This window comes from Diceros bicornis, chromosome 6, assembly GCF_020826845.1.
Source record: "Diceros bicornis minor isolate mBicDic1 chromosome 6, mDicBic1.mat.cur, whole genome shotgun sequence".
In the NCBI taxonomy this organism is placed as follows: Eukaryota; Metazoa; Chordata; class Mammalia; order Perissodactyla; family Rhinocerotidae; genus Diceros; species Diceros bicornis.
The window spans coordinates 12,954,561-12,981,905 of NC_080745.1; the positions used below are offsets into that span (position 1 = coordinate 12,954,561).

The following is a 27,345-nucleotide window of genomic DNA, read 5'->3' on the forward strand; positions in this document are numbered from 1 at the left end:
AGGATGACAGGCAAGGGAGCAGGATGGATAATATAGGAGGGAGGATGATACCTGTCACATGTTGGCGGCGACCTTACCTTGGGGCTCTCTTCTTTAGCGCGGTGGTGTCTAAACAGAGAAAGCACGGTGTTAGGAAGGAGGCACTGTGATCAGTGCCAGGCAAGCAGGAGAGGGTCAGAGCTGGTATCTTGGGCAGAGCTGAGGGGCTCCCTGGGTTGGGGCCACTGAGGGGTGGTCTTGGGCTGAGTGCTCCGCCCCCTCCCCTTCGGCACTGTGGGAGCTTCTCTATCCAGGTCCCACCACTGAGCCCCCTAGTTCAGCAAGCAGGCGAGACTGAGCCTTTCCTAGACACCCCCCATTTCTCCTCTCCACCCCCTCCACTTGCAGATGCTGGGCCCTCTGGTCCTCAGGAGACGCGGCCCGTGTCCTGCTGTGTGATGAAGAGGCTGTTTTCTCTCCCTTCTTGTTCATAGAGATACAAAATCAATGGTAAGTGAACTCCTATGACCAGTTAAGCCCCTGACGCAGTTGGCCACGCTGGCATCCCGGGAAGCCCCCGAGTGCTGTGGCTTCTCCTCTCCCTGGCCAAGACGCCCCTTCTGCATATCTTCACAGAGAATAATTGCATTTTCCGGAGATACAGGGAGGCTCCTTCCTCCTCATTTTCAGGAAAACCTCATGGAAAACAGCATCAACCCATTAAGCAGTCGACACAAGCGGGATTGAATTTTGTGAGTCCCACCTTGAGAGAAAGGGGGTGTGAGTCGATGGTGCGTTTTGCTGTCAAAACTCACAAGCTGACTGCTCAGCGTCTGTGTGGATGCGTTTCCCTGCAGGGGCCGCAGGACACGGAGAACCACCCGGGGTAAAAGAGCCCAGCACTCCTTGGATCCTGGGGACACACCCAGCGCTGCTGCGAGTGGGACTTGCCCAATTTACAAAACAAATGCTGCTTGGCCCTCAGAACCAGTGCCAGCAGCACCTCCCATCACCCACCCAGTGGCATCCCCTGGGACTGATTTTTTTTTTTTTTTTGATGAGGAAGATTGGCCCTGAGCTAACATTTGTTGCCAATCTTCCTCTTTTTGCTTGAGGAAGATTGTTGCTGAGCTAATACCTGTGCCCATCTTCCCCTACCTTATATGTGGGACGCCACTGCAGCACGGCCTGATGAGTGGTGTGCAGGTCCGCACCCAGGGTCCAAACTCGAGAATCCCAGGCCACCGAAGCAGAGTGCACGAACCCAACCACTACGCCACCCGACCAGTCCCTTGGGATCGATTTTATCTGATCACATTATTTGGATAAGAGAATAGACATTTCTGTCTGACGCCAGCTCAGCTCCCTTCCCCACCCCTCTCCAGGAAATCTGACTCTTAGGAATATCAAGACGGAAAAGTACAGAGAGAGAGAGAAGGCAGGGAGGGAGAGAGACAGACAGACACACAGAGACACAGAGAGGTCCCTGAGTTTCCGCCCGCAGATTTTTCCTTTCTCTAGCCAATGTTATGGAGCGGCCCTCGGTGCCTTGCACTGGGGGCCAGCCTGGACCACGGCCTTGTCTCGAGCAGGGGCAGAGCGGGACTGAGTGTCACCGTTCTCTTACCACTGGGGTCCGGGTTTACATTTCTTAGGTCTGTGGATTCATTATCAAACATGTGCTTCTTGATCATGCAGATCTTCAGGGCCAGGAAACCCACGGATATGGCAATGCCCAGCGCCATCCCGATGATGGCGTATTTGATTTCTGCAGTGCAGGGAGGAAATGAACAACAGGTGTCAATTCATCACCACCCTGCAAAGGTCTTCTACAGCTCTCTTTCCGTTTGGGATGAAGTCTAAGGTCCTGCGTGTAGACCTGAAAATCCCCACTCCGACCCACAGAAGCTGACCTAATTTCCCACTCTCCTGGGAGTGCATTTGCTCCCGCCCCTCCACCCACATTCCATCCCCTCTTCCTGGAACTCCATCCCTGGTCCCTTCAGCTGTGCAGATCACTCCCTAGTGGCTGATGGCTCATTTCTGGCCTCCTGTAGCCCTTCCTCAATTCCTCCTTCATTAATTCGTTTATCGAGTCTGTGTTGATTGCCTGCCCTTTGGTGAGCATTGAAGGCAAATGAATAAGAGCTGACTCCATGCTGGGGAGCCCACAGTCAGCAGTGGAAGGGGAGAGCTCACTCCAAGGCCAGGTCACGGGGTGGGCTGGGCTTGTGTGGGAATCGGCAGCCTTCCCAGGGGAGGTGACAGCACACGGCACAGTGCCCGGCGAGGCGAGCCCCAGAGGTGAAGAGGAGCTGGACCGTGCAGTGGAGGGAGGGCGCCAGTGAGGGCACGGGAGCATGGCAGAGCCGGCTGTCCGGGGCTCACGGCTGCAGCGCAGGGCACTGTGTTTGCTGGAGCTGTTCATCTCACAGAGAGCGGACGAAGGCCTCCCTGAGGACCCAGATCCCCTTTGAGGACAGGCTCTCGTGTAGGGCCACAACCCTGGAGGAAGCTGTGCTGGCCGCTCAGGCAGGCCCGGAGGCGAGCGTAGCCCTTGTTCTTCGATGAGCGGCAGGAACCAATGCCAGCTCGCCCCCACCCACCCATGGCTCTAGAGCGTCCCCTTCCTGCCCCTCAGTCCTGCACACAGACTAAGTCGGGCAGTGACCTACCAGTTTCGGCCCCCGTAGACTTGCCCGTGGCCAGCACTTGTGCTCCTCCAACATCTGCGGAGAAAGAAAACCCAGAGCGGGGTTAGAACAGAACTGCTGGCCGCGATCTGGCCCGGGGTCGAGGGCCAAACCTGTCCTCGGCCACCACTCCACACGTCTGGGAAAGCCTGGCACAGGTTCCACGCCGGCTTGGCCACCACCCTCAGGAGCACAGAGGTGGGCTCCTGGTTGCCACGGAGGGTCTTGGAGCCTTGCTGGGACGTCGTGCCCTCCTCAGAACCCAGACCAGGAGCGAGGTTCTGTCGAGCTCAGTTATGCCAGCTCTTTAACATGGTTTCCAACACCCACACTCTGACCTCTGCCTGCTTGTCTAGCCTCCTCCGTCATTCCCACGAACCCGCTCATTTCAGCCAGACTGCCCAGCTTCCGGCTCCCCACACAGGCCGGGGATCTGCTGCCTCTGGGCCATTCCCTCTGCCGACCCCATCTTCTCCCTCTCCTCCTGCCCCTCGTCGTGACTCCGTGTTACTCCCTCCCAACTCCCTGCACCTGGCTTGGCTGCCCGCCTGTGTGCTCCACAGTGGCTGGACTCACACATCATAACTGACCACTCCTATTTATTTAACATTACACGGTGCTGCTGTGTGCCCAGGCTCCGTCCTAAGAGCTTCTCAGCTATTAACCCATTGCTACATCTTCTTGCTGGTCTCCCCACCGGGCTGTACAGTGCACTGTGGAGTGTTCTACCCCCAGCATTTGACACAGTGCCTGGCATGTAGGAGGTATTAATAGATGTTTGCTGAGTGAATGAGTGAGCAAATGATGGTGACAGAGCATGCTGCAGGGGTGTCTCTCTCTTCTAGCCAGGGCTTGAAACCCTAAGACAGGAGACGTGGCTTACAAGCTGGGGCCATAGTCCCTGCAGCCAGGCCCTAGAAGAGCCAAGGCAGAGCTGTGGGCCTTGGAGAGGAAGGCTTATATTAATTGGCCACTTACTTTGAGGCAGATATTGGGTGCAGCGTCTGCATTAATACACTTAATGCTCACAGCAACAGCTCCGTAAGATAGGCACTGTTAGCACTGCTGTTTGATGAATGAGGAACTGGAGGCATTGAGGACTCGACAACATGCCCAAGGGCCAAGAGGAATGGAGAGTGTGGCAAGGCAGGGTCTGAGCCCGCCATCTACACTGAGAGCCCCACGACGCCCTGCAAACTTGAACCCCAAGGAGCTAACTAGCAGAATGATGCCAAAACCACTAAGGCCACAGGCCGGAGGGGCGTGGGCAGGGGTGGGTGGACGGTCAGGCCCAAGTCTGATTCTCAAGTTCAAGCTTCAGGCAAAGGCAGAAGCAGGAAGTGCCACAGCCCCTAAAAAGGACCAGGTGACTTCGTTGGGAGGAACCGGATCTCCCCAGTTTATCTCCAAGAGAAGGCCACCTCCCGAGTCCTGACCTCCTGGAGGCGGAACAGTGGCTGAGGTACTCGCTCGTCAGAGCAGCAAAGACGTTCTGCACACGGCCACGTCTGCCAACCACGCTCAGCGCTGCCTGGGTGACGCGTTGGGTTGATGATCTACAGAGGACATCTCCGCTCTGCATGCGTTTAGTGGGTAAGGGATCATCGTAGTAGAGGTTAGGATTTTCTAGAGGCTTCGTTTGGTAGATGGGTAAAGCTGGGAGATTCTTAAGCAAAAGTACACAGCCTTGTTCTAATCACAGGTGCTCTTGGAAATTCAATGACTTCTCTCATGGATGTGCCCACGTGGGGCCCCTCTACTCACATACACACCACAGACACCACCACACACAATATGACCCTGGCTTTGTCAGTTCTCTGAAGCCCCCACTGGGTCCATTGTTTCTTTACATTCATCCTGCTGCTCCAGCTGGGTTGAAAACTGTTCCAAGGGACAGGACAAAGCCTTGTATTTTGCGCATGGTAGGGCTAGGCTGTCAGGTCCACTAAACGGAGTGGCCGTGGCTGGGAGCTGACTTACAGACTGAGGCCTGAAAGTGAGAGCTGCATGTGCTGCCTGCTGCCCCTGGGTCCCTTCTGACGCCAGCCTGGCCTCTCCCTGCCTTCACTGGGCAGGAGGCAGGGGACGGGGCAGGGCATCAGTGAGTAGCCCAGGCTCACCAAGGGATGGCGTCTCCCCCTGCCCCTTCACACACTGACGTCTTTCCTGGCCCCCACCTCAGGGGCCCTCCCCTGGTGACCATCGCTCTCCACATGGAGCATGCAGCGTTAAAACTTCATACAGCCCGGGGTGGAACTTGAACAGAGAAAGAAGAGAGGACACAGATCAGAAAGAGCGAGATGGAAAGAGGGACGGAGAGACACACACACGGGAATACAAGGGGCCGTGCACTCAGGGACACACAGAGGCTATGCTGGAGAATCAGACTGCTGGCGGGGTGGTCGAAGAGGAAAGAGGAGAAAGCACTTCTAGTGTCAAAAGGGCTTGGCCCTGCCTTCCCTACAGCACCAGGCCCCAGCCCTTACCCGGTTGCCCAGCATCCTTCATCAGAGGTGTCATCCTGAATTCTCGCCCCTTTCTGTCCCTCCCTGGAGGAGCTGAGCCCCAGCCCTGACTCCTCACCCCGGGACAGTGTTCGGCCCTCAGACACCACCCTCCGTGCTCCATCCTGTGTCTGCCCTAAGTCCTGAGGCTACCTCTAGTCCCTGACCTCAAACATGCTCTCTGGGCAGGGTGTCCTGCTTTAGGTTCCAGGTCAGGGACTGATATATGCCCTCCGTGGGGCCACTGCTCTTACAGCTATAGATGAACAAACCTGGGCGGTGGACCATCCTGTGCACTCCTGGAGGCCACATCCGGTCCCAATAATTCCTGCTAGCCAGCCCCACGGCCACTCGGCGGCAGCCTTTCCCCTCCTGAGGGAGGGGATTCCCTCCATGCAGCCCTCCCCCTGCTTTCCACTCTGCCCTGAGCTCTAACAAGCCTCTGGGCGAGGATCTGTCACAAGCACACTAGCTGGTCTGACCCCATCCGCACATCCTGCTCCAGTCATGAGCTGGGGGAGTCCCTCCTGGGCCGTAGACCCCCTGGCTCTGCAAAGTGGCTGGAGGATGGATGGCCCTAGCAGGGCTGATCTGTGTGCACAGAGTGCTCTTGCATGCAGGTCTGTGAGAGACCCAGGAGAAAGCCACACTGCGCTTGTTCTGCTGGAATTCTCTGGGTTCTCTTGTACACAGGAGAGGGGAGCTTAGCATCCAGAGGACAGGCTCTCAAACTCAGAGGAGAGTCCAACGGGGCTGAGCAGGGCTGACTGTACCAAGGCTGATCCACGGGGCAGTGGTCGGCACAGGGTTGGCCAAATATGACTTGACCGCTGTTACTCCTCAGACCGTCCACACTGAGACGGTGCGGAGGGCAGGAGCAGAGGGCCCGGAGCACAGTCCTTGCTGCTACCTAGAGCAGAGGGCAGGGGGAGCTGCCTCCAGATGGGCCTGCAGAGGTTCCAGGGTCGCCTCCACCCGCATATCTCCATGCAGCATGTGCCCGGGTTGGGCCCCGGCGCCAGGAGCTCTCACCACGCCACACACCTGAGGCTACCCCTGCCCAGAGGACGGTGCCTTTTTCTAAGTGCACAAAAGCACCTATAGGCTCTGAGTCTAGGGTCTCTGCTTCCTCCCCATGCCCCATCTGGACCTGACACTTCACCCCTCCTGCTGAAATAATGTGCTCCAACCCCCCTCCCTGCAGCCCCTCCCACCTCAGTCCTGCAGAGCACAGCCTGCTCTCTGCAAGTGGCTTCCCAACAGGAAGGAACCCCTGCAAGAGTAAGTGGCTCTGAGGTCTCATGGCGCCCTGGGTCCCCCTCCCCCAGGCCATGAGAGGAAGCCGTCCGAGGAAGGCAGCAGCACGGCTCTCTAAGACATGGAGCTGAAGGCGCAGTGGCCTTGCCCCATCTCAGTTGGAATCTGGCCAGCTGAGAGCCCATCCCTGACATTCAGACTTCCCGTGCTGTCCACAACACCTGTCAGGCCCACCCTCGATGGGGGCTGGCGGTCTTTGCCACCCTTATTTGGGCAGAATCAGGCTGTGTGGTTCCAGTTGTGGGGCAGTGGGCGTGCATGCATTCAGATGTCTTTCTATAAGTATCTGAACTAAAAATAGGGAGAGGCTGCCCTAAGTGTTTGTCAATTGATGCCTGGCCATTTTCATCTTGGAACTTAAATATTGCAGAATGCCTCCTAACTTTAGATCTCGTGAATTCCAACGTTCACAGCTAGAGGAGGGGGTTTCATATGTCTAGAACAGGCTTCCATCATCTCCTAACAGAGTCCACACATAGGAATGAGGTACCCACAGTGCGCTCCAATGGCCCTGGTGCCCAGGGGGATCCAAGAGCAACCAAAGACCCCTGTCCCCGTGAAGGAGCTCACAGAGTGATGGGGGAGACAAGATTTACACTGAAGAAAAGATCAGAGTGTCATGGCTGATGTCCAGCACCTTCCTACACACCTCAGTCTCCATGAGCTGGAGGAAGTCTGAATGGGGGGGGTGTGGGGTGGACACTTGCTGTGTGTCATGTCCACCTCCCCTGACCGCTTGGCTGCTGGCAACCCCTTGCTTTTCCTTTGGGGAACCACCTCCATGGGATTCCCTCGGGCTGGCTCTAGGATGGACGTGTGAACCACATCTGTTTAATTAGCATATTCCTTCTTCCTGTCAGTAGTGATTGGTCGAGGGACAGGGCAGGTAGGTGATCCACTTGAGGCCAGTAAAACTCAACTCAGAGACTTCAGGGAAAATATTGAGAAATAGGAGTGTTGCCTGGGGCTGAGGGAGGCCTGCCAGGCGGAGGGAACCTTTTAAGACTGAAGCCCCCGCAGAAGAGGGTCAAAGTGATGCCAAGTCCTAAGATAGCTTTTGAGCCCCTGAATCCAGCTGTGCCTGAAGCACCTCTTCTTGACTTTTCAGTCACCTTGATAAGGAAAGACCTTCTTTATCTGAATCTTATCTCAGCTAAGTAACTGTCATCTGCAATCAGAAGAATCCTTATGACTCAGGCAGCAGGTCCTCCATAGAGAATCACTGGAAATCAGGTTGGCGAGGTGGGGATGGGAGCAGAGAATGCTGGCTGCAAATGAGCTCACAGCACAGCCTCAAAGAAACCCAACTAGGCTCTGCAAGCTAAGCAACCCTGTGCACCTCTGGGCCTTTGCACATGCTGCTCTATTTGATGCAATGCCTTCCTTGTCCTCATGGAAAGCCTTTACTTATCCTTCAAGACTTAGCACAAAGCCACATCCTCTGGAAGTCCCTTTCCTCTCTGCTGGTCCAGGACCACCGCTGCCACCTTGTCATACCTCTGCCTGTCCTGTTTGTGCTGCTTGCAGGTTGTTCCGTGGCATGAAGGACACACTTCAGCTAGCCCAGGGTGAGCTGTTTCTCTCCAGGACCAGGACCAGGAGGGTACGTGAGACTCCTTGGAACTTAACTTCGGTCAGTGGGAGGTGCAAGGAGAAGGTAGAAGGGGGGACTCCTGAACTGACTGGGATGTTACCCCAAAACTACTGAGCGTTAAACCAGAAGTAGCCTGGGCCGGCCCCGTGGCTTAGCGGTTAAGTTCGCGTGCTCCGCTACTGGCAGCCCGGTTCGGATCCCAGGCCTGCACCGACGCACCACTTGTCTGGCCATGCTGAGGCCGCGTCCCACATACAGCAACTAGAAGGATGTGCAGCTGTGACATACAACTATCTACTGGGCCTTTGGGGAGAAAAGGAGGAGGATTGGCAATAGATGTTAGCTCAGAGCCAGTCTTCCTCAGCAAAAAGAGAAGGATTAGCACGGATGTTAGCTCAGGGCTAATCTTCTTCACAAAAAAAAAAAAAAACAGAAGTGGCCTACAGTGATACGGTCGAGTTTCTAGTACTGAGTGATAACGGGGGCTCAGGAGGGAAGTACAGCTCAGCCACAGAGAAACGAATTGAGTGACAGCGTTGCTCCCGTGACTCGGAGACAGAGACACTCGGGGAACACACATGCAACATGTGTGGAACATGCATGCAGCACACGTGGCTGCCACTGCTGTGATGCCTCTGTCTTCCTGCCTGAGGCCCGGGGCCACGTAGAGCACAGCCGGGATCCGCTGGGAGAGGAGAGGAAAGGCAACTGGAAGTACAGAGGGAAAGGGCGGTCCGAGTCCTCCCTGCACCAGCTTTGATCCTGGGCCTTACTTTCCTCATCTGAAAACGGACGCTTAAGACCCTGGCGTCAGAAAGGACTCACCGAGACAGCTCCTTCCTCTCTGTCCCTTTGTAAATTAGGGGACACAAGGCACACTTGTCCGATTGGGCTGGTTTTTGCCGTGGCACTGGCAGCCCCTTCCCTTCGTCAGAGCTTATGGGTGGGTCCACTTCTCGGAAAGACCCACCCTGGCTCTGTCACCTCTCCATGGGGCTGTTTGAAGCTGGGAATTAAGCCATGGAGCCCAGATCAGACTCGGGGCTGCAGTCCCCTCCCGAGCAGAGCGCAGGAGTGCTGCTGTCGGCCTAGGTTAAGCTGCGCTCCAGCTCCCAGCGGCTGCTGCGTGTGCACGGGGCCTAGAGCCTTCCTTTGATGGGGCTGTGACTTGCAGAAACCTCAGGATCCCTGAGGTTTACAAGCCTAGAAACCAACTGAAATTGCTCTCCCCCCATGCCCTCTTCCGGTCTCATTAAACAGACGGCAGCTGCCAAACTTCAAGTAAACAGGACGTCGCTGTTCCTCTCCCTCTGCTGTTGGAGTTCCTTGCTCTCTGTGAAAGCACCGGGATTTGGGGCAGACCCTAAACCTGCCAGGGCTGTGCAGGCTAGAGAGGTGGAAGGCAGAAAGGAAACAGAGGTGAAGGCGAGCAGAGCAGAGATGGCTCCAAGGGGGACGTGGGGGCCTTGGGACACCTCCTTGGTTTCCATGGACCCCCTTCCACAGCAAGAGAACACAGGCAGACAAACTCGCCCCAAAAACCTAGCCCAGAGCTGCCTGGCTCCTGGCCAGCAGTGGCCCTGACGCCCAGAAGATGGGCAGCCAGTAAGGAATTCCATCACGGGCTCCCTGCTAACACATGGAGTACGGGGTCGTTCGCCATCTGGGGGGACCAAGGGGCCCTAACCCAGCCTGGGGGAGTCAGAGAAGGTCCCTGGGGTGAGCATTCTTTAAAGGAAAACCAAAAGGACAAGTGTGAGCTAGTGAAGATGGTGGCAGGTAGGGCTGGGAGCGGGAGCAGGCGAGGAAGGCATCCAGGAGGAGGAAGAGGCGCCGGCAGAGGCCGGAGGCCTGAGGGGGCGCTGGGGTGTGGGAATAAGGAAGGCGGCTCAGCAGGTCGGAGCAGCGCGGGGGCACGGGTAAACTGAGGCTCTCGGGGCTTTCCAGAGGATGAGGACGGGACAGCCAGCCAGGACACGGCTGCCCTGGGCAGGACCTGGAAGCAGGAGGCCACGGAAGGCCACCAGCAAGATGAAGAGGCTGCCCCGTGGCTGTGGAACACAAGGGAAAAGGCCTCCAGCTTCCAGAAATAGCATTGTAATTAAGAGGAAAACAGTAATGGTGGGTGACCAGACGGCATCAAGATATGTGCCCACTTTGTTTTTCCTGAGCAATCTTTGCTAATTAATTCTTAAAGATTCACACACTGGGATTAAAACACTCAGCTACAGAAGCCAAACTGATCAATACCTCTCCAGGCTAATGGAGGAGCTGGAGGCGGGGAACCGGCTTCTGCCAGAGATAGAACTGAGGGTTCTCCAGGCACAAGGAGCACTCCCGAAGGGGCGGGCTCCCCAGGGTGTCCCAGGTCCATGCTGGCCAGGAGGTGGTGACATGCAAGCACTGTCACACCTGGCAGAGGAGCTGCTGAAACCTCGAGGGAGCCAGAGGTGCCAGGAGCCACGAAGAGCTTGAGACTGCCCTGGCGGGATGGGAGGTGTGTCCAGGGAAGACCTGGCCAGAGGACTCATAGCCGGTACCCAGACCACCCTACACTCCCTGGTGGTAGGGGGGTTGCTCCATCTTCTAACATCTCTGTGGGGGCATGAAACCTTCCAATGACCCGGTGGGGGAAGGAATGAGACTTGGAACCAGAATATCTGAGTCCACATTCTGCCACTGCTCATCCAGTGGCCTCGGGCCAGATGTGACATGGCTCCCAGCTCGGTGGCCTCTCTGCAATGGGGCTGACCATGGGAAACCTGCCCAGCTGCACATGGAGTGTGGCTGGAAGGAACCTCTGGGGCGTGGGCACAGACTGAGGTGTGGGAGGGAGCTGTCCTCCACGAGCACTCAGCCACCTGCTTAAGACGGGGTTCTCAGCTTTCCTGGGGATTGCAGGAGATGTGGGAGCAGAGCACACCGAGAGGTGGTTCTGGGGCAGCACTCAGATCAGCAAGGAAATTGTCCTCCCCGTCACGGGCTCAGATCTCTGCTGTTACATGAATTCACTGAGCCGAGCCGAGGCCTCCAGAAGGCTGCGTGATTCCAGGTGGGGGACAGCCCACCCACTCAACTCTGGGGCTTCAGACCAGAGAAGGCCTGTTTTCAAGAGCGAGGCTTTGCAGAGAGAGCAGGGGAGGCTGGAGGCAGTGCAGAATAACTAATTAATGATGGTAAAATATTGTGGAAGAGGAAAGGGCTGCATAACCGCTAAGTGGTGGGGTTATTATTATTCATGCAATATTGATGCAGTGCTCTTCAGCCTCTGGGAAGCTTGGCTCTGGAGCCCTCGGGGACCTGGCTGAAGGAAGCATGTGCCCAGGGGGCGGGGCTGTGGGATGACAGCTGGCCAGGCCCACGGGGAGGGGGCCATGATGCTGCAGAGGAAACGGCAACGCCCAGCCAACCCTGGAGCCTGGGGCCTTGGCAACTCTGGGCCATCTGCCTCCACCTACCAGGAGAGAGGCTCACTGAGCCCTACTGTGTGCCAGGGTCTGTGCCAGGCATTTCCACCATAGTCATCTTTTTTAAGGCAGCTCCTAACATTTGCAGAGCCCAGGGCATGCCACATGTCTAACTATTTAAAAGTTAGAGATCAAGCCACACACAGGCCCCACCCACTTACCCCTCAGGGCCCTGCAGTCCACTCCCAGGGGTCACCTTCTCAAGGGGAAACTCAGCCCAGTCAACATCCAAAGGTTGGCAAGGTCTTCTGGGCAGAGCGGGAGGAAGCCGGGCCTGGCCTGGGCCTCCTGGAGCGCCGGGACCCTCCAGGATTTGGATGGGGCCTGGCCCAGTCACCTCCCACAGGTCCTCCTAGCCAACACCTCGCTTTCCCCACTGGACTTCTGGGCTACACTAGGGTATGTCTCCCCAAATAGACCTCCAAGTGGAGGGAGAAAGTGTTATCTGGAAATCAGGTCTGCCTAGGAATGCCTGTTGGTCATTGAAATAAAAGCAGTCTCTCCCTCACTCTCCAGTTCCCAGGCCCCACTAGGCTGTGGTTTCCCAAACCCAGACACACCACCCTCACTTTTAGCTGCCCGGTGCACACACAAGTCCCTCTCTCTCAGATCTGTGGCTGACCCAGTTCCCGAACATTTAAAAGACTTTCCAACAAGAGCAAAGAGAAAAGCGTCCTTGCGTTTGGATGTGTGTGATATGTGGGGTGGGGGCCCCTCTCCTGGAGACCAGGGTCCTCTTTTCACAGGGAAGCCCCAGGAGGGGACACGTCCTCTCAGTGTCACACACTGAATGGAAGAATTCTGGAATTTGGACCTGGCTCGGCCTGGCTCCAGGAAAGGGCCTCACGCCAGCACGCAGGGTGGACAGTGGCTCCAAGTTGACCACAGATTCATAAGATGTCACGTGGCTCAAATACCAGGGCTCATCTGCAGCTCAGGAGGCACTGTACTTAGTACCCACGGTCAGCTCAGGGACCCTCTGAGTGTCTCCAGAGCCTTCCCTGTGTGAGCATGGCTGCTCTGCCCAACCTTGTCTTCTGTGGGGCTGAGCATGGGCCCACCGCAAGCTGTGACAGACACGGCACCTCAGCCGCACCGCCTGACCCCAGGCTGCACACTGCTTCCAGTGGGGAAGCAGGTGTGAGGTGTGCAGTGTGGCCTCAGAAGCCAGCAGAGATCCTTCTGGTGCAGCCCTAGACCAATCTAGCCTGCCCTCTCTCCTGGGAAATCTCCCTACCGACAGCCGGCCTGCTACACCGCAGCTGGGGAGCTCTTCCTCCAAGGCTGCTTAAAATGCCCTGCAGGATAAGGCCACCTTCCTCCGCATGGCTCCTCGGCAGGCCTGTGCTCACCTCTCAGCCTCACCCTGCACCCCTCTCCAGTCCTGCTGCCCTCGCCCCATCCCTCCTGTCCCAACCAGGTTCCTTCCTGTACACGGTCCCTACAGACTGGCTCCTGGACGCAGAGGTTCCACTTCATGCACTAATCAACTCACAAACAAGTTCCAGTTACTGGGCATAAGGTAGGCAGTGGCCCGGCAAGACCAGATCCCTGCTGTGACAGTGCAGCAGGGGACAAGACCCCAGAGAGAAACGCTGTCAGGATTGTAAGGAGTGCAGTAAGAGAGCGTCTCCAGGGCCCTGGGGAGAGGCGGCACATATTCCAAACGGAGGATGGGATGTGAGAGGAGGCCTTGAGACTGGACGGGAACTTGACAGATATCCCGTGGAGCTGGGGAGCCTGAGCACAGGGTGCTGCATGTGACGGGGCTGGAGAGGCCCTGTGGACACAGTAAATGCTTTGGTCTGTCCTAGCACCAGTGGGAAGCTGCTGAAGGATTTCAGCCAGGCAGAAGCGTAATCAGTTTGCACTCAACAAGACTCCTCCTCCAGGAAGCCCTCCTGGACACCCTAATGCGGACCGGGGACTCCTCCTCTGCTTCCTTCATCCCAGCACTTAACACACCATATTGCAACTGCCCTCCCCACAGACTGTCGGCTCCTTCAGGTTGGGCCTGACTTACTTACCTTTGTGTCCCAGCAGAGCCTGGTGAAAATAAGAATCTACTTGACGAAAGAGAAAGCCCAGAAGTCCATGTGCCCCAGACCCCTGTGATAGCCCAAGGGCCCAGTTCCAGGCCCTTTACCCTTCCCCAGGACAGCAACTCCTTGACAATGTGGCCTGAGGTCTTGCACAGGTTAGCACAAGTCTCTGAGGGGGGTGCAGCAGGTTCCAGGCAGAAACTCCCCAGCTCCCCGTCTGTTTCATTCAGATGAACAGGAGAGGAAGCCGGTTCACCTTACTGAGAACCATTAGCCGGTTATTGAATGGAATCATATTTAATAAAAGGAGCAGTTCAAGCAATTCTGGTGGATAAATGAGGGTCTGGGTGTGACAGAGATGCTTATGGTGACTTGAAAGAGGAGCACTAGTGTTTCAGTTTGGGAGTGAGTGAAGAAGTCTGTGGATTTGTGTGTCAGCCGGGTTGGCTCCCATCCAGGGTGCTGGGACCATGGGGCTCTCCTGGCAGGCACTCTGCTGAGATCACCACTACTGCCATCACTGCATGGGGCATTTTCTCTCCTTCAGGAGCCTCTAAGATGAGGGATGTGTGTCTGAGAGATATTAGTCAGCCCAGGCCCCCTCCCCAAAGAGCTTTCCTCCAAATCACTCATTCCCCAGACCCTTAAAAACTCATTTCAGACCTCCATGTCCAGAAAAATGGAATAGACTTACTTTCGCCTATTCCTCTCACTAAGTATAGCTAAAAACCATAGCTATTACATAAAAAACCAACATGAAAAGATCCTGAAAGGTGGGGAGAGGAAGGCAAACTGGGCGAGGACCTTGGGAATCCCACTGGAAGCAGCATGTGGCCTGAAGTCAGGGTGTGGCTGAGTGGTCGGTGTCTGTCACAGCCCTAAAAATAGGAGTCAATAAAATAGACTTTCATTCTCCTTTTAAGATTTCTAAGTTATATTTGACAGTTGAAGCTAAAAAATGATAACACATCTGATGTAGTTCTCAATATATGAGAAGAAATATTTAAGAGTGTAAAGGCATATAGAGGTACAATTTCTACATTTCACTTGAAGTGTTACAATGTTGACACCAGTAGACTGTGACACATCATGTAAATATAATGTAATGCCTAGAGCAACCACTAAAAAAACTCTGAAAAGCAATGTACTCAAAAATATTACAGACAAATCAAAATGGAATTCTAAAAAAGTGTTTTAGTAACCCACAGGAAGGTAAGAAAAAGAGAAATGAAAAACAGAAAACAAAATACAAAAGGGCAGACTGAAAGCTCTAACATATCAATAACTACATTAAATGTAAATTGCCTAAATTTGCCAATTAAAAAAGAGATTTGCAAAGTCAACTTAAAAAGTGACTGAGCTATGTGCTGTCTATAGCTCACTCCAAGTATGATACAGTAGTGCCCCTTACCCACAGTTTCACTTTCCATGATTTCAGTTATCCACAGTCAACCATAGACACCATCTGCTCCTGACATCCAACCATCGATGTCGACATCATCGTGGCTCTAAGACCCTCCTTCTGACGTATTGTCAGAAGACCAATAGTAGCCTAACACTACATCACACTGCCTATGTCGTATCATTCACCTCACATTGTATCATCTCACACCATCACATGAAGAAAAAGCATTAGTACAACACAATAGGATATTTTGAGAGAGAGAGAGAGACCGCATTCACATGTAACTTTTATTACAGTGTATTCTTATAATTGTTCTATTTTATTATTAATTATTGTTGTTAATCTCTTACTATGTCTACTTTATAAATTAAACTTTATCATAGGTATGTGTGTATAGGAAAAATACAGTGTATACATGGTTCAGTACTATCTGCAGTTTCAGGCATCCACTGGGGGTCTTGGAATGTATCCCCTGCAGATAAAGGGGGACTACTGTATAGAGAGGTTGAAAGTATAAGTAAGGAAAAAAATATGTACCATGCAAACATTAACAAAAAGAAAGAAGGAGTGGCTATATTAATATCAGACAAATTTCAAAGCAAAGAAAATTATCATGCTGGAGACATTATATTACATTATATTATATTCCATGATGATAAAAGAGTCAATCCACCAAATAGACCCAGTAATCCTAAATGTCTATACATCAAACAACATAGCTGCAAAATAAGTGAAGTAAAAACTGATAAAACTGAAAGGAAAAATAGACAAATGCACAATTATAGTTGAAGCCTTGAACAACTGATAGAACAAGAAGACAGAAATTCAGGAATGATACAGAAAATTTCAACCACACTATCAAGCAACAGGACCTGATCAACATTTATAGAACACTCCATCCAACACCAGCAGAATACACATCTCTTCAAGCATTCATATAACATATAACAAGATAGGCTACACTCCAGTGCAAACCTCAACAAATTTAGAATTGAAATCATAAAAAATGTGTTCTCTGATCACAATGAAATCAACATATTAAGTCAATAATAGAAAGATAACAGGAAATTTTCGAAACACTTAGGAACTAACAACACTTCTAAATAATCCATGGGTCAAAGAAGAAGTCCCAAGGAAAATCAAACATCGATTTACTGAATAAAAATGAAAACCCATATCAAAATTTGTGAGACATAGCTAAAGTAGTGTTGAAAGGGAAATTTGTAGCATTAGATGCTTACATTAGAAGAAAGGAAAGTCTTAAATATCCCACTTGAAGAAACCAGAAAAAGAACAGCAAAATAAAGCCAGAGCAGGTAGAAGGGAATAAATAATAAAAATAAGAGCAGAAATCAATGAGATTGAAAACAGAAAAATAATAGAGAAATTCAGTGAAACAAAAAGCTGGTTCTTTGAAAAGATCAATCAAATTGACAAACATCTAGCAAGATTGACAAAGGAAAAAAGAGAGAAGACATAAATTACCAATATCAGAAACAAAACGGGGATATCGCTACAGACCCTACAGATATCAGAAGGATAATAAGGGAATACTGTGAACAACTCTACACCTAAAAGCCTGATGACTTGGATAAAATGGACCAATTCCTCAAAAGTACAAACTATCACAACTCACCCCATATGAAAAAGATACTTTGAATAGCCCTATAACTATTAAGGAAATTGAGTTCATAATCTATAAACTTCCAAAAAAGAAATCTTGCTGGCCCAGATAGTCTCATGGGAGAATTCTGTCAAATGTTTAAAGAAAAATTAACACCAATTCCACACAACCTCTTCTAGAAAATAGAAGAGGAGGGAACACATCTTAATTCATTTTATGAAGCCAGCATTACCTTGATATTAAAACCAGACAAAGATAATGCAAAAAAAGAAAACTACAGACCAGTATCCTTCATGAATATAGATTCAAAAACCCTTACCAAATGTTATCAAGAAGAATTCAGCAAGACAAAAGAATTATACATCATGACCATGTGGACTCTATTCAGGGATGCTGGTTCAATATTCAAAAATCAATCAGTGTAATCCACCATATTAACAGGCTAAAGAAGAAAAAACCACATGATCATATCAAGTGATACAAAAAAAGCATTTGACAAAATTCTATACCAATTCATGACAAAATCTCTCAGAAATCTAGGAACAGAAGGAAACTTCTTCAACCTGCTAAAGACTATCTACCAAAAAACCTGCAGCTAACACCATACTTAATGGTGAGAAATGAGATACTTTCTCACTAAGATCGAGAGCAAGGCAAAGATATCTGCCATCACTATGCGTGCTCAACATAGGACTGGAAGTCCCTGACAGTCCAATAGGGCAAGACAAGGAAGTAAAAAGCACACTGTTCAGAAAGGAAGAAACAAAACTGTCCCTATATGCAGATATGATGGACTACGTAGAAAATCCCAAGGGATCTAAAAAATAACTCCTAGAACTAGTAAGTGACTTCAGCAAGGTGGCAGCATACAAGATTGGCACACACAAATCAACTGTATTTCTATATACTAACAATTACACATAGAAAGAGAAAATTTAAATACAATACAATTTACAATCGCTCAAAAAAATACTTAGGTGTAAGTCTAGTTATACGTGTAGAGGTCTCATATATTAAAAACTTCACAAAGCTGATGAGAGAAATCAAAAAGGATCTTAATAAATAGCAACACATACTCAGTTCATGGAAAACTCAACATAGTAAAGACATCAAATCTTCCCAAATTGATCTATATATTTAATGTAATTCCTATCAGAATCCCAGCAAGACTTTTTTGTAGATATAGATAAAATTATTCTAAAATTTACATGGAAAGGTAAAGGAACTAGAATTGCTAAAAACTTTTTTCTGAAAAAAGTAAGAGGGATCAGTCTACCATCATGAAACTTATATACCTACAGAAATCAAGACTTTGTGGTATTGGCAGAGGGACAGACACTTACATCAACGGAAAATAAAAAGATAACCCAGAAATTATATGATCAACTGATTTTTGACAAGGGAGCAAAATCAATACAGTAGAAGAAGGATAACTTTTTCAACCAGTGGTGCTGGAACAATTGAATATCCATAGGCAAAAGAAGGACCTTGATCTAAATTCATAAATGAACTCAAAATGGATCATAGATTTAAATGTAAAATATAAAACTAGATAAGTTTTAGGAGAAAATGTAAGATAAAATCTTGGAGGGGCAAGCCCGGTGGCATAGTGGTTAAGTTCGTGCACCCCACTTCAGCAGTCTGGGGTTCTTGGGTTCAGATCCTGAGTGCAGACCTACTCACCGCTCATCAAACCATGCTGATGCAGCGTCCTGCATAGAGCAACTAGAAGGATGTACAACTATGACATACAACTATCTACTGGGGCTTTGGGGAGAAAGAAGGAAAAAACGAGGGAGACTGGCAACAGATGTTAGCTCAGGGCCAATCTTCCTCAAATAAAGAAAGAAAGAAAGAACATCTTGGAGACTTGAGTCTTGGTGAAAACTCAGACATGACATCAAAAGCATGATCCAGAAAAGAAAAACATCAGCAAATTAGAGTTAATTAAAAATAAATACTTTTGTTCTGCTAAAGACCCTGAAGAGGATGAAAAGACAAGCTGGAGACTGGGAGAAAATATTTGCAGATCACATATTTGAGAAAGGACTCATATACAGAATATATTAAGAATTCTTAAAAATCAATAGTAAATGAAAAAAAGCAAGCTATCCAGTTAGAAAATGGTCAAAAGTCATGAAGAGAACTCTTGCTCTCTCAGGAAATCTCTCCTCGCCTTTCTGGGGTCCTAGCCTCTGCCTTTACCCTCTGCTGACTCACTCAGAGACCCTGGGGTGCTCATTTTCTTTAGTTTCATTTGTGGTAATTTGTTACACAGCAAAAGAAAACTAATACATGGAGAATTCTTTGTCACTGGAATCCATGCACATCACACCGATTCTGAACCATTGTCTGGGCAGGACTCTGGAACAGGGGAAAAGCTGTCAGGGAAGATTTTTACAAAGATCTCAGGGACTAAGAGCCAAGGATAAAGTGATGAGTTTGACTTGTAAGATAAAAACGAATTTAATTCTCTTTACCCCTGCCTCTGCCATCTTTTCATTATAAATTAAAGGAGAGGAAAGCCTCTGCTCTCTTCAATAACTCTGTCTCCTTCAGTGAAGAATGTTTTAGGCACTGGAATGTAATTGAAGTGATATCGTATTTTTTTATTATATGATTATAATACATAGATTTCAGTAGTGCTTTCCAACAGAATTAAAATGGAGACAGATCGCTGACATTTTGGTTGGAATTAAGAGTCCACAGGAATATTTTGTATGGCAGCTTTTTAACAAGAAAGGTGCAAACCTCTAATAAAATGCCTAGAAATTTCACCAGATATTTTCAATAGCTATTCTTAAAGCAATATTTTAGCAAAATTTAAAAACATTAATCATTGATAGTTAAGAGGCAAATAACATATTTACAATTGTGACAACTCTAATCCAAAGCCCAGTTGAAAGTCTTTTATCATTATGTCAAAAGTACATCGGCCTTTCTTAGATGGATGTCCTGTGTCTCCACATGGGAGGCCCGGGGAAGCACACAAGAGGAGTCATGTATGTCTCCAGTGAGGAGTGAATACCCATAACCTAATCTCAGGATATCAAGCAAACCCCCAAATGAGGAATGTTCTATGAACAAACAGGGATGGAAGCTTCTAAAATATCGATGGCATAAAAGACAAGCAAAGGTTGTGGAGATGCTCCTGATTAAGGAAAGCTAAAGAGACATGGTTACCAAACGCAACGCCTGACCCTCCGCCGGCTTCTTTGCTGAGGCTGCAAAGGGCGTCGTTGGGCCAAGTGCAAAGATTGGATCATGATCATGAGATTACGTGAAAGTATTTTGTCAAAGTCAAACTTCCTGAAGTTGATAACTATACTATGGTTGTGTAAGAGATTACCGCTATTCTAAAGAAACACATGCTAACGTTTTTAGGGGTTTAAAAAAACATGATGTATACAACTTACTCCGAAGTGGCTCAGAAAAAAAGATCTCTCTCTGGATATATACATAGATAAATAGACAGATAGATAACATATGATAAAGCAAATGAGATGATTTGTTTAAGAAATCAGGAGGCATAGTGGTTGGATTCTCACCCTCTGCTTTGGCAGCCCTGGGTTCAGAGGTTCGGATCCTGGGCATGGACCTACGCACCACTTATCAAGCCATGCTGTGGCAGCTGTCTCACACAAAATAGAGGAAGATGGGCATAGGTGTTAACTCAGGGCCAATCTTCCTCAGCAAAAAGAGGAAGATTGGCAACAGATGTTAGCTCAGGGCTAATCTTCCTCACCAAGAAAAAAAGAATTCTTATTCTTGCAACTTTTCTTTAAGTTTGAAATTATTTTGAAATAAAAAATTGAAAGGACAATTTTACAAGTCATATCAGATTTTCCATGATGATAGCACTTTCTATTCTCGACTGAGAAGCAGTTTGGTGTTTGGGCTAAAAATGTAGCTTTGGGGCATCTCAATGCTTCCATTTGAATCCCAGCATTCCCACTTACTGGCTACGTGACCTCTGGTAAGCTACTTTATTGCTCTGTGCCTCAGTTTCCTCATCTGTGAAATGGGCATGATGATAATAAGAGCATCTACCTCGTGGGCTGTATGTGAGAAATGAATGAGGTCTACACGGAAGTGCTGGGAGCAGCACCATGCCCAAAATCAGCTCTTGGGACGTGTGATTTTATGATGCTTTCAAGGAATGAACACTACGTGAAAGAGTAAAGGTGTAGTAGGAGCCAAGATGAGACTAAGGCAAAAGAAGAAGAAAGTGGAGGAGGAGGAGGAGGAATCTTAATGTACAAGTTATTAAGAGTCATAAGCTATAGTAAATAAAACAGTGTGACATGATTCAAATATAGACAGATGCAGAGAAAAGGCACAGAATAGGAAACTCATTAACAGTTCAAACATATATTAAATAGATATAGAATAGAAGCAGCATTGCAAAGCAAGGGAGAAAGGAAAGATTATTAAATAAATGATATCAGGACACTGATGTTCCATATAGAAGAAAACTACAATTAGATCCTTTCTTTAGGCCATACACAAAAATAAATTCCAAATAAATGAAAGACCTAATCATGAAAAATGTAACCACTTAAAAAAATATATTTTTGTTTCTTACATAAGACAGAAAAACCAAACACACAAAAAGGAAAGGACTGATAAATGTGATTGCATCACATTTAGAGACTTCTGCAAAGCAAAGGATGCCACAAAGATGAAAGATAAGCAACGTACTGAGAGAAGACATTTGCAACACATTACACAGACAAATAACTAATACCCAGAAAAAATACGTAAAAGACTGATAACCAAATAAAACTTGGACAAAAAGTAAACAACAGGAAATCTGCAGAAAAAGAAACGTAGTTGTCTGATAAATATAGGGAAAATGATTATTTTCACTAGTAATCAGAAATACAGAACCTAAAAACTTGGAGTTAATATTTTACAATTCCGGCAAAAAATGAGAAATCTGACAATCTCGAGTCTTACTGAATCTGTAGGGGACAGATATGTCCAGGCCTCACTGGTGGAGAGCAGTTTGGCAATATCCAACAACAGGAGGATCGTGCATACCCATGACACAGTAACTCTTCCAGATGTGTCTCCTAGAAAAACAGCAGCACGTAGGTGCCGAGAAGGCTCAGTGCAGCATCGACGGTCATGCAAAAGGTTAGACACAATCTAAATTCCACCAGTATGAGAATGGATAACTAAATTACGATAGAGTGTTTCAGCAGAATCGTAGAGGTAGTTGAAATGAATTGGTCTGGTTCATATGATCAGAACAAGTAGATAATGCAGCATGTTAAGTATGTCCTGGTGGCATTCGTGTCAAGTTTCTAACACCTAGAAAGCAACACAGGAAGGAAACCCAGTCAAAGCAGGGGTGCTGTTTTCTCTGGAGAGCGAGGGAGGAACACAAGACAGAGGGGGAGCCCAAGGGACTTTATCTCCATCTCTCAGGTTCTGTTTCGTTGATGGATATGTTGATTTACCCATCTACTTTTAAAATGTTAACTTAAAAACAGGAATTTTTAAAGTGTTAACTCAGGGCATTGGGTCCATGAATGTTTGTTACATAATCTCAGTTTTTGAAAGTATTTTTAGAATATTCAAAAACTTGTTTTTCGAAAACTCTCCAACTACTCTGCATGTGGGAAATAGCGGACCTGGCCTCTCTTCCCGGGGTCTCATGTGAGCCTGGACGTGACCGGGGGGACTAGGTGGCGATCCACCCCTGCCATGTTCCCAAGAGCCCTCTTGTGCAGTTCTCCGCACACCCTGGGGTGACTGACCTGGTCACCTGCCATCACAGGCCATCCATTATAGGTTATACTATATAATCCCCCCAGTCCCTTTTACAAGCCCATAAAGGAAAAGCCCAATTTTTTCTTACAGCTTTCAACAAGCTGATATGTTATTTTTTTGTTCATAGAAATTTATGTATTGAAATTAAGAATATATACCATCAGTATGAAAAATTTCAATAGAGAGAAACTAAAAGATGCCTCATAATCCCATCTCCTAAAAAGAGTAAAAGATACTATTAATCATTTGCCGTATTTCCTTCCAGTCAATTTTTTGGATAAGTAAGCAAATACACGAAAATATAACTATAACTATGTTAACTGTAACTCTATAACTGTCACTTTGTCACTTCTGTCCATGTCAGTTCTGAGAAAGTTACGTCTTTCATTTAAACATGCTAGACATCATTGGAACAGAGCATAATTGGTTTAGCCAGGTTCCGACTGATAATCACTTGTTTCTGGTTTTTGCTGTGGTCAGCATTGCTCAACAACATCCTATTAAATATGTGCAGGGGCTTTTACCTTACTATTTCATTAGGATATGTTCCTTAAGGTGGAATTTCTGGGTAGAAGGTTGTGAACAGCTTACATTTTGCACATTTTGCCAAATGGCCTTTTGGGAAGATTGGATCAATGAGTACCCAAATGCCCAATGGCGAGTCTCCCCTCATGTCAGATACTGGCTCCGCGCTTTCCATGTGGTAACAGATTGAATTCTCTCAACAGCCCTATGAGGTAGGTGCCATCATTAGCCCCAAGTTACAGATGAGAAAACTGAGCACAGCGAGGATGAATAACCTGCCCACACTCTCTGGGCTGGTGAACAGCAGAGCAAGGATGAACATTCAGAGGGTTTAGAGCCAGACACACACTCCTAACCACTACTATCTCTACTACTAGTACCTGAAAGCGCTAACTAGCTGTGATACCTTGGCCAAGTAGTTAAAAAATCTCACCCATAAGTTGCAGATATAGTGGAACCTAGTCCATAGAGTTATCGTGGGGTCTGAAGGAGCTAATGTGAAGTGTTTAGCAGAGCATGTGGCACATCAGAAGGACTCAAAAATGTTAGATGTGATTATTTCTTTTATTTGTGAGCTTCAGCATTTTAAAGACTCATTGTCTGTAACTCCTCAATGAATTGTGTATTTGTATAATTTGGACATTTTTCACTGGGTTTCTTAAATTTAACTTTCTTTTTTCCCCCAGGACAGACTGGTTTGTATATCTTCAGATAGGTCAAAAGTAGAAACAAGGGTTAGAACTTCTGCCACTTTACCGGGCACCCTTTGCATTATCTGCCCTGCACACCGTATTCTTACCATCCCCTCATTGCTACGGTCAGGGGCCCATTTCCACATGCAAACTGACAGATGCTGAGGCTGTCCGTCTGTCTGACATGCTAACTCCCAGAGGCCAAGGTCTTTGTTCTCTCCTGGACTTGGTGCAGGCTTCAGACAGAGTCCTGCCTGTGGGAATCACTTTGCCCAGGTCCTGGATACAGGCTATTGCTCTGGAGACAGAAGATTAAATCTAGAGACGCACTGCTTGCCTTTGAGTCTTGACCCAGCGCAAGCTTGGGGAAAGAGCATCCTTGCGTATATGAGGGACATCCGTTGCCTTCTTAAAAAATAGCAGTTGATGTCAAAGGGGATTTTGTGAAGTTGCATGGCTCTTCCCTTCTCTGTCTCTATCTATGCTCTCCATCACTCTGCGCCTCGATCTCTCTCTCTCCTGGTTTCTTTCTGTCTGTCTGCTTCTCTGGACTTACATTTCTCCCTCTCTATCTGGCTCTACTTCTCTATTAGTCTCTGCCTCTGTCTCACTCCCTTCTTCCTTGTCTTGATGCACAGGATTAAAGATGGTTTAAAAAACAAAGACATCTCTGGGTAACTAAGAGCCTACTTCACTCCTTAATAAGACTGATTCACCATTAACTATAGAGAAGTGTCTATGAACCTACATTTTCTCATTTTATGTAATGATTTTGATTTGACTTAATTAAATTTAACTTAATTCTTACACAATCCTAGAAGGTAAACATTATTATCCCCCTTTTTATTGGTTCAGAAACTGATACTCAGAGTCTAAGAAGCTTGCTGCAGTTTGTCAGCAGTGGAGCCACGATGTAAAGCCAGATTTGTCTAGGTCCCAAGCCCAAAGCTCCTTCTGCCACACGACCCCTCCTGTTCTCCCCTGGCCCAGAAGCATTTGTAAGTTGCAGCCAGAATGAAACAGACAAGAGCTTTGCTCACTGTCAAGTCAAAGTGGGAAAAGCCATCTGTCCAAAGGACATATCCATGCTTTAGAGATTGGACCTGACAGATGAACACTCCTCCGGTTTCCCGCTCACTGCGGCGCCCCTGCCACAGGATAGTAAGGTCCGCCCCATTTCCTTACTTACCCAGGAGAAGGAGGAGGGCTCTCAGCATGCTGGATCCCAAGTCCATGCTGGCTCTTTGCTCCTGGCTCCTTGCAGAGCAGGCACGGAGGGCTGTGTGATCCAAGGTTCAGGGGACAGGACCTAAGCCCCACGTGACAGGGAAGGAAGTCACTGCCACAGCCCAGAGGCTGCTCTATTCCTCTCAGCTCTGTCTGAGGGCGGGGCTGAGGGAAGCCCTTGTTGTCCTAGCCTCTGCTAGGCAGTGGAAGGGAGCTGGCCCACGATGAGGGCTCAGTGTGGTGTGCCGGGATTCTAGCTATTACCCGGCAATATCTCCTGTAGTCTACCCCACACAGCACAGGACAGAAGATTCTTGCCCAAAGACCCAGGCTGGTAAGTCTCAGAGGGGGAGGCAGTCGGTCTGGATGTCCAGTTCCTGCAGTAGCCCCCATGGCCTTTAAGCAGGGACAGGAAGCACCCCCTCCCCAGCCCACAGTGCAGCCCAGTCACTGTTTTTGGCCGTGAACCCTTTGAGTCCAGGAGGCCTATGATTTTCTTCTCAGAATAACATTTTTAAATGCCAACAATAAAGCATGTAAGGATTATAAAAGAAACCACTTATATTGAAATACAGTTATCAAAATATTTAGAAAACAGACGTGATATAGAAATATATGTGCTTCTTTATCCACACAGTAAATAGCAAGATCTAGCGGCGAGTGACATAACTCCCACAATCTTGATGTCGTGATAAATGCAAAGGATATTTAGAGATATCTAACAACTGGAATGTGGATGAAAATATCTGCGGTTCCTTCTAGTAATAAAGCTATGCTACTGTGTAACACCCATGTGGTAACACTACCGTGGTTTGTTCCCTGCACTCGCCTGAGAAGGAAATACTAAGTTTCTATTAGAGATCAGAGGACAGAGATGTGATTTTTTCCCACCTTTTAACCCCCGGGTCAAGCACCCCGTGCCGGAAGACCCTTGGTTGTCAACACAGGCTCAACCAGCAGATTTGGGGCTACGTTTCTGTTCTTCTCCTTGACACCTGCTTGACCATCAAGCCACCAACTCAAGTGTGCAAGACATGTCACTTTTAAAAATGTAAACCAACTTAATGACAATTGTTGAGCCCCATCCAACTGAGCTGGCAGAGGTGAAACTCTTCGTTCTTGGGCTCCCGGGGCCAAATCCCTAAGACACTGACTCACTGAGCACCTCTCGCTGGGCGTGGCACTCGCTTAGAATATGGCGTTTATTTGACCCCCATCACAACACTGTGTTAGGTGTCAGCACTGGCCTTCCTTTGACAGAGGAGGAACCTAAGTCACTTGCGGCAACCCCAAGTCCTCTCAGCTGGGCTTTGAACCCAGGTTGTCAGCTGGCAGCCCATGCCCTTCGCACTGTGCTGTGCCCTCCATGCCTGGGTGCCATCCACTGCCAAGGTCAAGCCAGAGGTGGTCAGGTTGCCCTGGTGGCCACTGACACTCACCAGGCCGCTTCAGTGTGGCCACTTTTGCTCCTTCTGAGTCTCACGTAAATGATGGACATGAGTGGAGCAGGGTGTCCACGAGAAAAGCAGTTTGCTTCATTTTGGTACCTTAAGGATCCACTCAGATGCATGTTCTTTCATATTAAACACTTTGGGTCTGTATTCACCGGCACCAGGAAACATACACTCTCTTGCTTCGCCTGAAACACATGGACTTTTAAAATTTTTATCCCACTTAATGGAGACATTTGTAGGAGAAATATTTCACTGTCACCTACGCGAACCGTAAGAAAATGCCCGCGAATACGCAACGATCCGCAGACAGCGGCTGGGGCCCGCGGGATGTACGCCACAGGAGCTGCAAGCAGGCTTGGGGCCTCCGGGTGAGCAAAGAGGTCTTATTTTCATGTGAGATCAATAACTGTCACACGTTGGCAACTAATTTTAAAATGTTTTCACACGTGATGGGTCAAACCAATCACCAGTGTGTGACTTCTGCCTACAACACCTTTCTAGACCTCTTCCAGGGCCCGACCTTTCATGTATAAACCCAGGGACGAAAGTTTCTGCAGCAACTTCTGCTTTTCACCCTGCTACAACCTCCTGAGACCGGAAAATACAGTGTCTGCTGCCTACTTGAATGGAGACGGGGGAAATACAGAGGCTAAAATGGGCCCAGAAGCTAGAATCTGAAAGACGACCTGACATCTAGCGAGTGCACCCAGGTGTGAACAGTCGTCTTGGTGTGGCACGATGACGCCAGCCAGAGTGGGTGCCCCCCCCCATGCTCCTGTAGTGAATGCCTGGTTCCTAACCTGAGGCTGCTCCTGTCACAGGTGTCAGGATGACTCCCACTGGACCAGGAGCCTGTGAGGGCAGAGGCCGGACCATCTAGTCCAGCTTCCGACACAGCACATGGTCTCAGTAGCGTTTGTTGAATGTGGAATCAACTTACTTAGCTCACACCCAGGCTGAGGCAGCCCAGCCTCCAGCCTGGGAGCCAGAAGGTTGTGGACCTTACCTGTGGTTGGGAGCTAACCTGCTCTGTCAGTCAGAAGA

At 48.8% G+C, this 27,345-nt stretch overlaps 1 protein-coding gene across 1 annotated transcript in view; it reads right to left on the reverse strand.

The window, feature by feature from the left end:
- The window catches only part of TMEM273 (transmembrane protein 273), a 36,290-nt gene extending 11,336 nt beyond the window's left edge, over window positions 1-24,954 (reverse strand). The window contains exons 1-4 of the mRNA XM_058542858.1: window positions 24,810-24,954; window positions 2,655-2,708; window positions 1,607-1,747; window positions 78-108 (exon numbers count right to left, since the gene is read on the reverse strand). Coding sequence (XP_058398841.1) covers window positions 78-108; window positions 1,607-1,747; window positions 2,655-2,708; window positions 24,810-24,855 — 272 coding nt within the window. The 5' untranslated portion in view covers window positions 24,856-24,954. The remainder of the gene's footprint in view (window positions 1-77; window positions 109-1,606; window positions 1,748-2,654; window positions 2,709-24,809) is intronic.
- Window positions 24,955-27,345: the final 2,391 nt, after the last annotated feature.